The following is a 16,355-nucleotide window of genomic DNA, read 5'->3' as shown; positions in this document are numbered from 1 at the left end:
TTGCAGGTGTGGATGTGGTCTGGATGTTGTCCTGTGTCCTGTGGTCTCTATTTTAGGAAGATTTTTCTTTATTATATTTTCATAGCTCTATGTGTTTTTGGGAGGAGATTTCCACTGCTCTACTCACGCCGCCATCTTGGCTCCGCCCCTCTGTGTTTAATTTTTAAGTACAGATTCTTTAAAAAAGTTATTTTACATTGTTTTAGGGAAAATACCACATACTCCTCATTAGTCTTTAAGAAGTAATGCTATGATCCACACCCCACCACTTACCCCTGAAATGAAGTAACACATCATTATTGCATTTTCTCCATTCAATTCCAGTATTTGGGGAAGAGTGGCAGTGGGGAGAGGCTGGCTCACCTTTTGCAGGATTATATCAACATGAAACATCTTTATCACCTAGTATCTTGTATCATCAGTTCTCCATGAAATTGTATCCAGTCTCTCAAATGTGATTTTATTTCATAGCAATCTTAGTAAATTAGAAATTGTTATATTTAAACCCCAAGTGAACTCTGTTCACCAGATACCACGGTGATGAAATGTTGTTGGTATATGTTGACACTGTAAATGAACGAAGATTTATAAAGTGGTCTTTCAAAACTCAACCACGTTTAAATGGGTAAGCTGACCTGCATGACTGCAAGTTCTCCAGCAGGGGGCGGGGCTCCAGGCCTGCCGCATCCCCAGCCTCTGTCCCCAGGGGCCTGGCCCACCAACCTGCCTGACCATTAGTGACAACACTTTCCAGGGCCACAGGGAGTGAGCCTGCCCAATCAAGACCAGTGGACAAATACCAGGTCCTAACCTTCCTAAATTAGGGTTCTCATCTCCTGCTCCCTGTGTGTAGCTATTTCCCTGTTCTCCATATACTTGAAAGCCAGAGAATTTAGGAATACAGCTAAATTCATGAAACAAATAATCATGTTACTCCCCACAGCATAAAAGTTTCACCACCCAGGACTACCTGAATAGGTCTGTGTCAGAATTCTTGAACTAGTGGGCTCAGTTTTCTCATCTGCAAACGAGGTAATTACCACCTACTTCATAAGGACCCTCAAAAATTAGCAAGAGAATACACGTAGTGACTGATAAAAGGTATTCCAAGTGGTCATCTTGGTTTTGTTGTCTTGAGGCTCCTGTGTTATGACAAGACAGGGCTGCTGGAGGTAGAAGCGAAACAACTCTCAAAAACACTTCTTGGAGAGAAACATTCACAGGTACAACTCAGACTGGGACACCAGCAGAGCCCAATTTGTACAAGATTGTCTGCAGCTGACTCTGCACCTGCCACTCCTCACTCAAGATTCTCTCACTGTGAACAAACATGCATACTCACTCAGCTAAAAACACCTACAACTCAAATACACAGATCAGAACAAATCTAACTGCACAGAAACACAGATAGCTAGCCTCTTAGACATGAACCTTGCAGGATGCACGTTTGTGTGTGTGGTGGGAAGTGAACTGTACAGACTGAATGGGGTGGCAGAGGGGATGCTGGGCAACCAGCAAGGTGGAGAGACGGAGCAGACCACAGAAAGCCACCGACTGGGCAAACCTGTGACTTGAAGATGTGGTAATAATATTTTAACAAGATCCAGGGACATTTCATAGCTTGTTCAAATGACTAAAAATATACCTTGTCCTTCTTAATTACTTCACACCATTAAATTGGCTCTCACAAAAATTCCCAGTAAAGGCTATTAATTGTCTCCAGGGGTCAAGTCCAGCAAGGGACCAAGGTTGCTCTTCTGTGTACAGCTAGGATTTCATGACTGAGATAGGAACAGTATAGGATAAATCTAGAGTAGTTACTCCTCATTAGCAAGGAAGATGCTTCATCTAAGAGGCACTTTTATACACTTCCTGCAACCTTCACCCCACTGAATCACTCCAATAGGATGATGCTGTGCTTCTAAGGTTACATGGCAATTACTATACCCAAGACTAAACAAACAGGAATCAAATGAGCAAAAAAAGGCAGTTCAATTTTGTAAGAAACAATATATTTTATTTTTCTGACACCACAGCTCTGGTGAGTGGTTTTGTACCAAATTTAATGGAGGTTACACAGAACGTTTTACGCATGGGAGGGGGAGGAAAAGGAAGGAACCACAAAATTAAGAACAAAAACAAAATCCTGAATAGCTTTTAGCATCTGTTCCACTCCCACATTAATAAAATTCACTTGGGAATTCCTAAGAAAAGGAGAACAGAAAACAAGGTGGGCAGGGAAGGCCATGTTGGGGAAGAAAAGACGAGGGGAAAAGAAGACCATGGAGCATCCCAAGGACAGGCCTCTCCCTCCAGGAGCCTAGAGGACGCCCTGCATGGAAGGCAAGGCTTCATTAGATTTATTTCCCCAAATTAACATGTTGTATTGCAGCTGCCAAAGGGAAGAAGAGAGGTGGGGGAAGCAGGGGTCACAGTGGGGGGCAGGCACAAGGGGAGGCAACACACTTAACCGAGAAGATGGGGAAGGAGCTGGGAGGAAAAACAAGAGAAAAATGTGAAGGTGGGTTTGCAGATTGGGGGAGACAGTGCTGAAGAGCACTTCAACTGGAAAACCGATGTCCTAAGCTTCATTACTTTTAAAAAGAAAAATTCCCCCCTCCCCCACCCCTTGCTGAACTTAGTTCCTTTTTTTGTGCTTTTCATTAATACTCTGCTCTGAGGTCGTAGTTTGGTTTTTCTATACACTGGAGTTGAAAGAAAATAGTCCAAAGGTCTGAAGATGGATTCTCCACCTAAAGTAAACAGCCCAGCATTCCTGTTCTCCTCTTGTCCCAAAGACTAAAGTCTCTGCTAAAATCCCTTTTACAATATAGTACAGTACACAAAAAAATAAAGCCCAAAGCAAAAAACAAAACCAGAAAAGAATCCTGGGAGAAACCAGTCCAAAGGACGTAAACATACAGAGAACGGTGCAACACATGGCTGATGGCAATTCTCAAAGCACGGTTACAGTCCCAAAAGTAGGTGCCATCACGGGATACCCAAGTCCACAAAAATAATTTTTAAAAAATAAATCTTAAAAAAAACACACCTGTTGATTAAATGAATAATTTGTTTTCAGGTAAATTCTTACATTCTCAAGTTCCCCCCTCCCCCACAGCGGCCCTCTCGTCTCTGTTCGCCTATTGTAGGACCAACAGTCCTCCTGGAACTCCCTCAAAGCAGCTCTCAGGACCTGGAATCTCATCTTGACAAGGATGGGCTCATCCAGTCTTAGCAGCTTAAAACATCATGTTTCCTGGGTTGCCAGGTCCTTGGCTAAACCCACCCATGGCCACATCAGCAGCCATGCCCCTGGGCCTCATCTGTGGGGGGATCATGATGTTCTGTTGGGGTCCCATCATGCCCTGCATGGACATCATCATGCCCGGAGAGCCCACAGGCCCAGGGTGGGTGTAGAGCCCGGCAGGCCCCCGATCCTTGCCAGGAATCATGCCCACGGCAGCAGCTGGATTGCTCATCAGGGTGGGCTGGCCGGGCATTGTAGATTGTGCTGGTGACATCATCCGATGGTGAGGTCCCATCATGCCTTGCTGGAGAAAGGCTGGTGGTCTCATTGGGCTGTGGCCTGGCATGGATGGAGCTGTACCAATAGGGATGTCTGGAGTTCCCACTGGCCCTGGACCTCCCATGCCAGGTAATGCTAGTCCCATTCTGGGGGCTTGTTCGCCCATCATCGCCTGCATGTGTGAAAACCCAGGTCCAGGACCCTGGGGCTGTTTACGACCTGGAACTTCCCCTCGAGGGAAATACTGCAGTGTCTGGCTAGGCTTCTCAGATGGAATAATGCGAGACAGATCAAACTCGGGTATTCCAGTGGCTCCAGGTCGGATGACCTCCTGCAGATCTGGGTCTGTAAACACTGAAGGCATGCTGTTCCCCAGGACAGCAAAGGAGTCAGGACCCCCTGGGCCTCCAGGCTTGCAAAGTGCTGCATCTGCTGAGCTTTGGGGCAGGTTGCTGGGGCGGCCAAGGGGACTTTCTCCTGGGAAACCCACACCTCCTGGGAAGTTGCCCTGCCCCCCACTGGGGCCATTGTGAGGGAATGGAACCTGCTGTGGAGGAGACTGTACTGGAGGGAAGCCCTGGGGGAAACCCATCCGTCCTTGAGGTACCATTGGAGGCTCCTGGGACCCATGCCCCATGATAGGATTATGTGACATCAAGCCAGGCCCCATTGGAACCCCATGAGGAGGTATGTTGGGTCCCATGGCATTCGGAGAGGACATCTGATTGGAGTGAGAAAGTGGCTGGGTCATTCCCATTGGGCTGAGGGTTGGCATCGGAACCACGGGGTTTGGACCTGAAATTCGAGGATTCTGTGTATTAATGCCCATTCCTAGAAAAATAAAGATACCAAAGCAATCAACTTAACTGAAAGCAACTCAGAAAAACTATAATAAACCAAATTAACAAAACAATTATTGTGCATCAAATGTGCATGGTACACTGCTAGGAAAACATGCAACACATAACCCCTGCCCTTCATAAGATTACAATACATTTTGGGGCACACAAACCAACAGCTCCACAAGAAAATATATTGAGTCTGAAATTGTGTGACATCGAGTATGTAGGAGACAGCTACGAAGAAGTCTCCTATGTGAAAAGTTGCAAATTAGTATGCAAATGAGTACAGTCTTCTTCATTGGGGATATTTGATATAGAAGAAAACAATTTGTTTGAATGACTTATGCATCATAGCTCTTTTTGGAGAAAAAGGGTTAATCAGTCCAAAAATCAGAAATAATGACAAGAAGGAAACCAAACAGGTCTTTAGCAATCAACACTTGGCATTATTCTTTTATATTGGCCTACAGAGAGTGCATTTCAAACTCTAGGTTATGTGAAATGTTAAATAGCTTTTAACAGAAAAGGAAAACACAAGTTTCTACTAGTTTATGGACATTTAAATATTTTGTCTCTCTGGAATTATCACTGGGTACGGTAAGGATGGTGCCGATCCTAACCTGATTATTATTGCTGATAAATAAAGAGCATTCCTAACAATCAGAAAGGGATTGGAACCAGAAACCCATGGCTAAAAAGTCATGAACTCTTTACTGATCACCTTCACCATCCCAGGTTATTTCCTAGTAAGTGATTTCTGGGGGCCAAGGGGTGTAAAGTAAAGGAGTAAAGAATGAATAAGGAAGGGAGAAACTATTAGGCTTTAGTCCTAAAGGAAGTGCTTCTCTAGGAAACTGGGGCTTTCCACTGTCTGAAATCCTGTGGCTACTTGTGGTTTGAGGCTGCCCTTTCAGGAAAATACTTAAGAATGAAAGACATTCCAATCAGCATGTTAAAGAGAAACTGCTTTTAGTATTGCTCCAAGAGGACACCCAGCCCCATCCCATCCAATGCACCAAAAAACAAAACCAAAAAACCACCCAGGTATGCAGAACCATCAGAACTTCTATAAGGAAACTGTAAGAACTATAAAGAAACCTGCTTTCTTATAAACAGATACTGGATCAAACTAATAAAAATTATTACAATCTTCCTCTAGTCAAGACACTAATCCTACTGAAATGAACTTAGATGGTACAGCTTTTCAATTTGTTGAACTTCCATCAACTGAGACCTACAGTCATGGAGAAAACATGCAGGAAGTTTCTCTTGTCTACCACTCTCTCCATAGCCTGTCTTCTGGATTTCTTACCTGGCATATTATTCATTGATGGCAAGTTGGGAGAACGAGCTGGAGGGGAGTCGTCATCTGAGCTGGCCACAGTCTTGATGGCATCATGGTATAATGGGGTAGAACTGGGCATTGCAAACTTGGACATTCGAGACATCATAATAGACAGTGGGTTCTGGGAAAGGGTTGGCTCTGGAGGCATGGTATAAGGTGTACTAGAGGGAAGATTTCCAGGGATATTCACAGAGGCAGACTGGCTGGCTGGAGGAGGTGGGGGGCCACCTAGGAGAAGAAAGCAAAATAAAACAAAAATGGGCAGGGAATTAGATTCCTCTTGAAGGCTACTGGGCCTATGATTATGAACTAGCAAGGCCAGGAATGAGACAGGTGAACAGGAGAGTGTTATTAGACCCAGGACATGAATCATCAATCTTCCAGTCAGGCTCTGTGTGTGTGCAGAGGGTGACTGCGGTATGACGCGAAAGTGACGGATCAGCAGATGGGAGGACAAACACACCAAGGATGCATTAGAAATATTAGTCCAAGCTTGGGAAAAACATGGTTTACAGACGATTTCACTCAAAAGAATGTGGAATAAGTGGATCTTCCTGTTGCCAATCATAATTGGCAGAATTGACTCAGGTATTATATGTTATGAAGCCAGACTAGCGATCCAACCCCAGGTATTCACCGCATCACCCTACACATGCTCTTGATTAATTTCCACAACCAAGATGTCTGAACTAAAGAAAGTCTGAGAGGGCTGTCCCAGTACACTGCTTTTGTGAACTGCTACCCAACGGAGAGACACATTAGCTCATTAGGATAAATCTCCTATCTTATTCTGATTCTAGTCTTTCTCAAGTGGAGACAAAATGGACCTAGTATTTACACCTCAGGGCTCATCTTCCACTGACCACTCTGGTCTCATTCATAAAACCACCATCATCAAGGAGAACTCTTCCTGGAAGAAAATACTAACAAACTGTAGCTGATCTGTGAGAACAGCGTCTACCAAGGAGAAGATTTTGGAACCTTCTGCGGTCAACGTGTATTTATGAGAACCACTTAGGCCACTCTGCAGCCTCTTCTTTGCTAAGGATTACACGCAGACTCTCTTTGGGCGCAAGGGCAGCACCTTGAAGTGGGTGAGTCTAGTATTTAAAGGAGCCACATTTATCCACTGTTAAGACATTTTATGTCACCAACATGTGCTCACTGTGCAAATGCCAATTATTCTATGAAGTATTTCCCATTTTCCCTCCTCCTCTGAACAGTCCTATCTGACAGATTCTGTACTAACAGCCCATGTATCTTTGCTAGGATCAGACACTTGTGCGTAATCCCATGGGAGCACTGATTATGCCACAAATAATCACTGTCCATCTTGGCAAAGGACCTAGTATTCACACAACAGTGTTCACCTTCCACTGACCACTCTGGTCTTAGTCATAAAACCACTGTCATCAGTGAGAACTCCTCCTAGGAAGAAAATACTAATGAATTGTAGCTGATTTGTGAGAACAGCGTCTATCAAGATTTTGGAACTGCCTCCTTCCTCTGGTTGCATAATCAAGTTAGGACACCAGTTTTCTTAAAATAAATAAATCAGGCTTTTGTAATCTCTGGCTACAAGGTGCAACAGTGAAGGTGCAAACATACTGACCTGACTCTACACTTCCCATCATGGCTGGGGAGGCCATGGTGAGGGGTGCTTTATGATTTGGAGGGATCCCGGGACTCTGAAGGGGAGGTTTTGGAGAGGAGGTCCATCCAGGTGACGGGGCAGGAAGTGATGGAGACTTGAGGTGAACAGGCGAAGCAGCAGCGGACCCCAAGACAGGGGGGGACTTAATGGAAGCGGCCGCAGCTGGGCCCGCCAGCATGCCTGCCAGCTGCGATGGAGTCTGGGGGGACTTGAGGTTCCCCGAGGGCGAGCCCAGCATTGGTGACTGGACTTGGCGCATCGTGGGAGATTTCAGAGGGTTAATGCCTGGGGAATGTACCTGGCTGCCTGCCACAGACATATCCAAGGGCTTCCGCCCCAGGCCGCGCTGAACTGGAGGAGCCGTGCTGAGGCTGGCAGGGTTACTGGAAGGGTTGAGAGGTAGTGGTGGCATATGACTGAGCCGGCTGTTAGTCCTTTGGTCGGGCCCAATTGGTTCTCTGAGATTCCGCAAGCCACTGTTGCTGCCTGGACCCTGAGACATGGGAAGGAATGGCCTAGGGCCCATGCTGTACTCTTGCTGAGGGTGCTCACCAAATGGCAGGGGCACCATCTTCTGCTGAGCAGGCAGCATGTCTGCACCACCTGGACGTAATTTCATCATTTCCCCGGGGCCCACCCCGGCCTCTCTCATCTTCTGAGGTATCATCTGAGAGCTGGCTCCCATGCTGACGTTTAGACTGATGTCTCCCTTCATCCCAGCAGGAACCATCCCAAACTCCAGTTCCCGACTGGGGCCCATGGGTGGGGGCATTCCCTTTGGGAAGTCACCCCTGGAAGGACTCAGAGGACCCTCAACTGGTATTCGAGGGAAAATGGGATCAGTCCCAGGCTCCATGTGCCGCTGGGAGCCAGGGACCAACCTACTCATCTCCACCCTGGGCCGGATGCCTTCCAGGCTCATCCCTGGGGGGAGGCCCAGCTGTTTCTCTGCCAGCTGCTGTTGGAACATCTCTTCAGACAGTCCCTGGGGGTTTGGGAAGCGTTCCCCTCGGCCAGGACCACTAAAGACACCCTGGCCAGGCGGGAAGTTTCTACCATCTGGGATTTTTGGCACATCGTCTGGCCAACTGACTCCAGAAAGCCCGGGTCTAGATGCTGGGTTGGGGACATTTGGCCCCTCCATTTCAGAGTTTATCATTCCTGCAAATCCAGGGAGGCGCAGCTGGCTCCCTGGTATGTTAGGGTGGGGAGCCATGCCCCTTGGGGGCAGCGAATGCGGCATGTTGATCCCATCAGCAAATGGCTCTGCACCCCCAGGTCCCCAGCCTTCACTGGGGGTCATTTGGTAGGGAGGGGGAGGCCCTCGGACCACCCCCCGAGGCCCATGCTGATGCACCATCACGTCCTGGAGGGAGCACTGTTGCACCACCACTTGTTCCTGCTTCCTCCTCTTCTCCTCATAAAACTCCTGCTGCAGTTTCAGCCAAGCTATCTGCTCAGGGGTCATATGATCCAGGTGTTCGGGTCCTATGGGCCCAGACTGGGAGTTCATGGAAGGTGGAACCATTTCATCTGGAGAAAAGGGCACATCTCTATGTCCTTGAGGGCCAAATGGAGCGCCCACGTCTGTCCGGGGCCCAGGTCCCTTAGTGAGGCTTTGGGATTGAGCCAGCATGGCCTGTATGGGCCCTTCTGGTTTTTTCTGAGGTCCATCTAATACCCCAGTATTCTGCTGGGATCCCCCACTTTGTCCTCCTGTGAATTCTTTCTCATCAGGGAAAAGCATACGTTGGATGTCTCTGAGCGTCTGTAAGGAGCGCTCACGGTGTTCCAGCTGCTCCTGAGACAGTCCATCAGGGTTCTCCCCCAGTGTGGGGGGTTCTCCGCTGGACACTGGTGGAGGTGGGGGGGCTTTGGGATCTGCTGAAGAGCTATTGCTCCCCTGGGAGACAGGGGTCACTGCTCGGTTATTGGGCGTCAAGTTTGGCCCCGTCCCATCTGGGGGCAGTGGAGTGGAGCTGGCAGGACTGCCTACAGAAGGAATCAGTTTATTTTCTACTACAGGACTCTCCCGGTCCAGGGGACGCGGGGGCACAGCAGGCTTGGGTGCTGGTGCTGGAATGGGTGGAGTCGGCTGCAGTCTCGTATTCTGGGAAGAATTCTGGTCCTGGTTGGCTGGAGCTGGGGGCTGTGGTGGGAGAGGTTTTGGGTCACTCCGAAGGGAAGATACCTGTGTGTTCTGAAGATAAACGAGATTTTAAAAATAATTGGTAAATTGAACAGAAGGGCAATTAAAAGAGCAAGATATGTTGTACCAGTCACAAAAATCTACAGACACTTGCTGTAGAAACTACTCAAGTACAATCCCACTTTGGACATGGAGACATTCTGATGTTTTTCTTCCATTTTACAGTCAAATGGCATCTTCTTCCCCTTGCTGAAGATTAGGTTGCAAAAACTTTATAAGCATGCCAGGGGAGAGCCACTTTGCCCAAGTGAATACATCTGAGTATCTACTTCAAGGAACAGGTTTGACATCACATGTCTACTGTGTGTCTCTGATTCAAGGGGAGATTAGTTTCTTGGTATGTGGGAGGCGGTACCTAACACCTTTTTTCTTTTCCCCGAAAGTACAACTGGGTATGTAGACTTCTCATTGCCAGTCAAAAGGTCTGATGCTTTGAAGTGAAAGAGAAAGCACCTGTCACTTCCAGCTCCACACTCGACCAGCCAGAGGAAGGCAGGGAGGCTGCTCCATTTCAGTGTCTCCTCTGGCATGGTGACCACCAAAGTACTCTTCTCCTTGAGTTTCCTGTGACTCTGACATCTCTGGTTTCTATTTGCAGTTGGTGATCACTGATTCCGTATTCGATAAGAATTTGTACATTAACTGGAGTAAGACAATCTGTAGGCAGGAAGCGACCATGGAGAAATCTGAGGCTATCTAGCTCATGGTGTCTCTTGATCTGTTCTTTCCAAAAGATAGCAGATTGCCCTTTTCACAGGCTGACTGCAGTATTATTATTTATTAAGGACCAATGCTATACTGAGTCCTGGGTGAAGCACACTCACCTGCAATAGGTGGCACAGATGCAGTTAAGTGTTTAGAAGAGGCATGTGTTTATGTTCTCAGTCTAAGCCTTGGCCCTGCTGAAAGTACTGAAGAAGGGAGGGTACTGAAGAAGAGAAGGGCCCAGCCTATGATTATCTCAGGGATCCTTCACCAGCCTCCAGGGAGCCACATGATCCTTTTGGATTTTCGTTTGCTCCTACATGTTTCACTTAATCCAGTCTGTATTTGCAAACCCCTAAGGCTCTTACTTACCTCCCCACCTGTTCTCGGGAATGTTCCCTGTGCGTAAATTCGTACACAAATCATTATGTATATTTCTGCATATGAACAGTTTGTGTTCCATAAACACAGAGAGGTATCTGTGAGTGTCCACATTCTGGGAGTGTGTATACAATGTTTCACTTGTAGGTATCCATGCACATATGTCTGAGGGTATGCATAATCAAAGTGTCTTCCACGTCCCTGGCTCCTTAACTGGCGTGGGACAGTCACCTTACTTTTCCTTCCAGTGCCACTTTAGGTTAGTTTTTGTTGGCCAGGTTTGGTTTGTTTGTTGGGGGAGAGCACTGACTTACATTACATAAGGTGACCATAATGGAAGAAACAGTTTAGAGGCACCCTTTTCATTTTATATTTGGAGCAATGGTGATTTGACTATTTCCAATACCTTCCTTAGCTCCTTTCTGGTTTCATTTTAGTAGTGGAGAAAGTGGAGGTGAAAGTGTAGCAAGATCTGTCATTAACTCAAGAAAATGTTGGTTTGAACTGCAATGTAACCTGTGCATTCCAGGACAATATAAATTTTAAATATATATATATTTTTTAAAGTATAAATTAAAATACACATACATTTCAAATATTTATATATGTATCTATCATCTACCCTTGAGTAGTGGAGATGCCTTTGGAATGTGAAATTCCTCTTCTAGGTGTAGGACAACCCAAGCTCTGCTATGTCAACAGAGAGAGACTTGGTTGATATTTAACATAGACAAAACATCATCTATTCATCTTGAATTGCCACTTGAGTCACTTACTGTCATCTAACTTCCCCCATGTTTAAGACTCCTCCCAGCATTAGATTTTATGCCTCCCTTCAATATACAGGGCCTGTATATTGAAACTCTTGGTGTCCCCATAGCATTCGGAGTAATGCCTGATAATCCTGGACACAAGAAATATCTTTTGGTTCACTCTGGACCAAGATATAGACCATTATCTTTTGGTCTATAATGCAAGTTATAGACACTTAAGTTCCAGACAGGGAACAGACTAATGTTTACTATAATTTTGGAAATATTAAGCAATTAGAGGCATTCAGTGGTCCTTTCACTTTGAAATAAATATGAATCATGTTGAAGTCACCAAGAATCTATAGTATTACCAGCATATACTCCAGTATTGTGGTTTTAGATGTTGTATTTTTCTGTTCTTCAACAAACTTAAGTATTTATTTTTTAAAAACCTGCTCTGTTCACAGGGCTTGAATTCAGATTCTCCCAGAGATGTCTGCATGAAGGAAATCCTAAAACCTTGCATCTATACAAACTCCCTTTATATTTTGCACCTTCTCCCTCCTAGTAATTCATCATACACCAACATGTAAGTAGAAAAAGCAAGTGCAGTATATATCTAAAAACCACGCACCACCACAATCAGGTAAAATGCCCATATCAATGAAATTCACCATGCAATCCCACCTCTACTGGCACTGTAAAACCTTTTAACCATTATACCATTTCCAAAATGACATACCAGGGGGGCTGTGCTTCTCTCTGTCTTGCTGTTAGAGATGTTCTGGATGTGGAAAGAGACAATAGTTTCAACCTGGCCCTTCAACACAGCTTCTGCAGCTCTGCAAAGACAAGAGAGATGCACACATTCGAACTTGTTTCTTTTTCACTAACTGTAATGCCAAGACACTTTAACCCCAGACTAAAATGTAAGAGAATGGAAGGGAAAGTTTAAAAAACTATAAGAAATGTTGAAGGAGAGGAAATCAAGAGCAACAGGTTTTCATGATTTATGCCTATCTTTACCATCAAACTTCTGAAATGAAAAGATAGCAATTAGCAAATCTCAAAAGAGGCATTAAAATAAAACTGAGATATTCTCCCCCAAACCAATCCACTGTAGTATGTGTTTTATAGAGAATACCGGCCCAAAATACCAACCTGAGAAGGGAGAACATGAAATCTTACAACACCTAATGATAATCCAAGGCTGTCAAAATTCACTTTGTATCTTAATTTAAAAATCTTAAGTGAAAAAGAAATGTCATAAAACTGTTAAGTAGGGCATATTCCTATTTTTTATATTAAATAAAAAAACAATGATCCAGGGGGCGGAGCCAAGATGGCGCGTGAGTAGAGCAGTGGAAATCTCCTCCCAAAACCATATATATTTTGGAAATACAACAGAGACAACTCTTCCTAAAATACAATGATCCATCCATCCACCAGAAACATATGTGCCAATTTGTTCATAATAGTTATGTCAGTGAATTCCAGAGATTTTTGTCTTTTTATATCTACGTTTTCCAATTATTCAAAATAGACATGTTACTTTTATCATTTAAAAAGGAATACTAAGTTGCAGAAAAGTATATATTGTGCAATCAATCCCTCTTATGTTTTAACAAAATGTATATTTATTTGTATAAGCACAAACATTTTCTGGAAGGAAAGCCAAAGAAGCATCATCGATGGTTGCTCCTTGGAAGTGGGGATGAGTTTTTTTATATTTAATTTTACCTCTTTTGTACTAACTTTAAGTGCTAATAACATAAGCCAGTAAAAAAAGGATTAATCTTCAAAGGGAGTAAGAACTTGGGTGCCCAAACACCAAAGCCATGCTAACGACAAGATACAGCTGTCAACTTACTTATTGGCCATGTCAGTAGAAAACACATACACCACTTTGGCAGGAGTCTTCTGAGCAGGTGTGGGCTCAGGGGCAGTAGTCTGGCCATGGGAGGGGGTGGAAGACCTGGGGGCTGTAGCATTTGATGGGGTCATCGAGTGCGGTGTGTGCTGGGAATCCTGGGACTTTATGTGGTCAGCAGAATTACATTCTGAAAGAATGAAAAGACTCATGTCATAGAAAGAAAAAAACTCTCTTTCTTCTGCCAGCATTTACAGCATTGTTAACACAAACCCACCTTGAGAAGTTCAAGGAGGAAGTACCTTGATAAGAGGAAGCTTCTACTCATAAAAATACAAATATGCTTCTCCCTAAATAACTAATTATAAACCACTCTTCCCCCAACTCCTTATGTCTCTAGTACCCATCTCTCAGACATGTCCCTCCTTCCTGGAAACCTTTTTGGAGCCTCATAGACTGGACTGGATGGCCTTGCTGTTCAACCCATAGCTCCTCATTTCTCATATTTCAGCATTCATCACATTTTATTGTTAACTGTTTAATGATCTGCTGCCTGGGTGCACTCAAATCCATGAGGACAGCAACTCTATCTGTCTCGCTGACCCTGGCACCCCCAGCACCCATTATGGACCTCCCACAAACACCTGTGGGAAGGAAGGATAGACAGGGAATGATCACCCAAGTTTTCATTTCTAATTTGGGTTGGTGAATCATGCTTCCACTCTTTGAGTACCAACTTCAGGTTCTGGCCCATAGTTTTTAGACTAGGAAGAAAAAAGCCTAAAAGCCCAACGGTTGGTCCCATACTCCCTGGCTTGCTCCATTTTAGCACCTACCCAGTCTCTTATCACCTGTAGCCACTCATTCCTGCCACACTGGAATTGGCTCTCACAAGCCTAGTGCCACATCTTGTATCTACAACTCTGGCATAAAACCAAGTCTTGGAGAGTTAATCTGGTGGAGAAGAGGAGGAGATGCCAGAACCACCACCCTGGAGGGGCCACTGGCATGAACCAGCTGGAGCTATGGGCTCAATACTGAGGCACACACAGTGTAGAGGCCAGCAACAATCTCTCTCAGAGCATGGGGAGGGCCATGGAACCCCCCACCGTCACCCCTGGAACTCCTGCCTCCTCAAGAGCAAGTATACCTCAGCAAGGTGTTCCCAAACTACCCTTCACGGGAGAAGAGTTCCATCTTGAACTACACAGATCTTAAACCTGATGCCTACTGCCACCACTTGCTGCTCTTAGGTTCTCCGACACCCACGAAAGTCGGAGGCCTTCCCTCAGAATACCTACTTCCCTGAGTCTCAAAGATCTTATAGACATACCTTTAATGTCAGAGTCATCGTTTGGAGTCCCAGGATCCCTCTGATCAAAGGAGTCGGTGGAAATACTTCTCTCCCTTTTCCCCTTGCCCTTGGCACCATTTCCAGCCCCATTCTTCAGCCCCATGCTCCCACCTGGGCCAGGGAGTGCTTTAGGGGTATGGCCCCCACTCTTGGAGTCACAGGGGGATGGCTGGGACTGGCTGGCTGAGCCCCCCTGTTTACCCTGATTGGAGAATTTGGAATCCAGCTGGGGGTTTCCAGATGGGGACATCACTGTAGGGGGACGGACCATCACCTCCTGCTTTGACTTAGGGCTACTAGAAGAGATAAAGAACAGTGGGAAATCAGACACTGAATACAGCTGGTCAGCACACGTCAGGGAGAAGCAGTTTCTACCCTGGGTTAAGCAGACATGAAGGACTAAGTAAGTACCCCACCTTTCACCTCAGCTACTTGCTTGTTCCCTCCACCCCTGCTCTCATCTCGGAACTATCCACAGACAGGCTGACCAAGCAGAGCAGCCTGCTGGCTCTCAGGATCCCCAGAGTCACAGGGGGCCCATCTCTAGGGCTTCTGTCAATAAAGGACAATGGTTTCTATGTACATAGAGAAGTGACTCTCACACTAAGACTAGCTCAGAATAAACAAACAGGCATCGTTAAGATCAAAATACTGCCCACCCCCTGGCTGATGACAAGGAACAGCTGTGATGAGAGCCTAGCTTCCCTGCTGGAAAATACTAGCAGGTCCAGGAGAGTGAGGAAGCCAGTTGATGATTGGCAGGTTAGGGAAACCCTCCTGGATAAAAAGCCCCCATCAAGCAGTATCACACCACAGCAGGTACATGAACCAGTGCCCCCAGGGGTGAGGAAGAAATTCTTTTAAAGTACAGAGTTAAGTACTGTGGAACAGAGGAAAAAGGTTCACAGTAGGAGTCTGGGGGTTAGTGTTTTAGTTATAAGGCCTTAGGTGTCCTCACCACTCCGAACCTCCGAACCTCCACTTCCTCTTTGCCAAATTTAGCACATTGTACTGGGTGGTCTTTAAGGCCCTTTTCTTTGTGCTTTGGTGAGGGGCAGGGGTGGTAAAGAGGAGCAGTCGGGAGAATGATGGACAAAAAAACCACAAAGGAAAACTCTTAACAGAAATTCTGCACTGTGGCTTGTTTGCTGCATTATCACTATTTACTTGTCTGTGGTCTCTTCCTTTCCCCATCTGGGTCTCATCAGCTTCTAATTCAAAATATCATTCTCCAAGGGGAGTTTGTGGTCTACCTGTGACATCCCCACGGGGCAGATGGGGTAGGCACCAGCCCTATTAGTTACCTCTGTGTGTTTCCTGATGGAGAGTTCCTCACTTTAGGATTACTGGAATGCATTGATCGAAATCCTGAGCTTGCAGTCACAAACAGGGACAGGCTCACCGAGTTCTTCTCGGGCTGCAGCAGAAATTGCTGCTGAGGGCAGCAGCAGTGGGCCACTGCTTGCTGGGTGCGCCCCTTAGTGCTGGCCACCTGTATGCCTTTTTCCTCTTTGTTTTTCTCTGCTGTGGAAGTAGGTCCTTTCCCCTTGCAGGTCCAGCATCCTCCGGGTGTGTGCCTCCTGCTGCCAAAGGAAAATCTCGCATCTCCAGGGCACTCTATGGGAAAAGGCCACCCAAAAGAAGTTGGGAGCAAAAACAAAGACATAAAACACCCTTACAACAGGATCAACGTGAAAGCACTAGCCAGCACGGC

At 45.9% G+C, this 16,355-nt stretch overlaps 2 protein-coding genes across 8 annotated transcripts in view; both read right to left on the bottom strand.

Annotated features, from left to right (window-relative positions):
- Nucleotides 1–1,990: 1,990 nt before the first annotated feature.
- On the bottom strand, nt 1,991–16,136 carry BCL9 (BCL9 transcription coactivator). Of its 3 annotated transcripts, none has more exons than XM_037021528.2 (7): nt 15,946–16,136; nt 14,621–14,937; nt 13,288–13,477; nt 12,160–12,259; nt 7,329–9,570; nt 5,684–5,944; nt 1,991–4,360 (listed from the first exon to the last, which is right to left on the bottom strand). In XM_037021528.2, the coding sequence occupies exons 1-7, from the start codon at nt 15,996–15,998 to the stop codon at nt 3,243–3,245; spliced, it is 4,281 nt and encodes a 1,426-aa protein (XP_036877423.2). In that variant the 5' UTR covers nt 15,999–16,136; the 3' UTR covers nt 1,991–3,242. The 3 variants fall into 3 exon arrangements, with proteins under 3 accessions (XP_036877423.2, XP_036877430.2, XP_036877435.1); XM_037021535.2 differs by having other exon boundaries at nt 1,991–4,324; XM_037021540.2 differs by having other exon boundaries at nt 14,843–14,937.
- Nucleotides 16,040–16,355, bottom strand: part of LOC140848960 (uncharacterized) — a 72,952-nt gene continuing 72,636 nt past the window's right edge. For all 5 annotated transcript variants that reach the window (XM_073234524.1, XM_073234522.1, XM_073234523.1 and 2 more), the window contains one exon: nt 16,040–16,258. In XM_073234524.1, coding sequence (XP_073090625.1) covers nt 16,040–16,246 — 207 coding nt within the window. In that variant the 5' untranslated portion in view covers nt 16,247–16,258. The remainder of the gene's footprint in view (nt 16,259–16,355) is intronic.

This window comes from Manis javanica, chromosome 4 (assembly GCF_040802235.1).
Source record: "Manis javanica isolate MJ-LG chromosome 4, MJ_LKY, whole genome shotgun sequence".
NCBI classification, from domain to species: Eukaryota; Metazoa; Chordata; class Mammalia; order Pholidota; family Manidae; genus Manis; species Manis javanica.
Note: the sequence above shows the minus strand (reverse complement) of the source record. Positions and strands in the feature narration are given on the sequence as shown.

Excerpts from the sequence above, each read along its gene's own strand:
- BCL9 (XM_037021528.2), bottom strand. The coding sequence starts at position 15,998 with ATGCATTCCAGTAATCCTAAAGTGAGGAACTCTCCATCAGGAAACACA. Across the intron at positions 13,478-14,620 it reads CGATGACTCTGACATTAAAG|AATGTAATTCTGCTGACCAC; the intron begins GTATGTCTATAA and ends TCATTCTTTCAG. Across the intron at positions 9,571-12,159 it reads AGAGAAGCACAGCCCCCCTG|AACACACAGGTATCTTCCCT; the intron begins GTATGTCATTTT and ends GTTTATCTTCAG.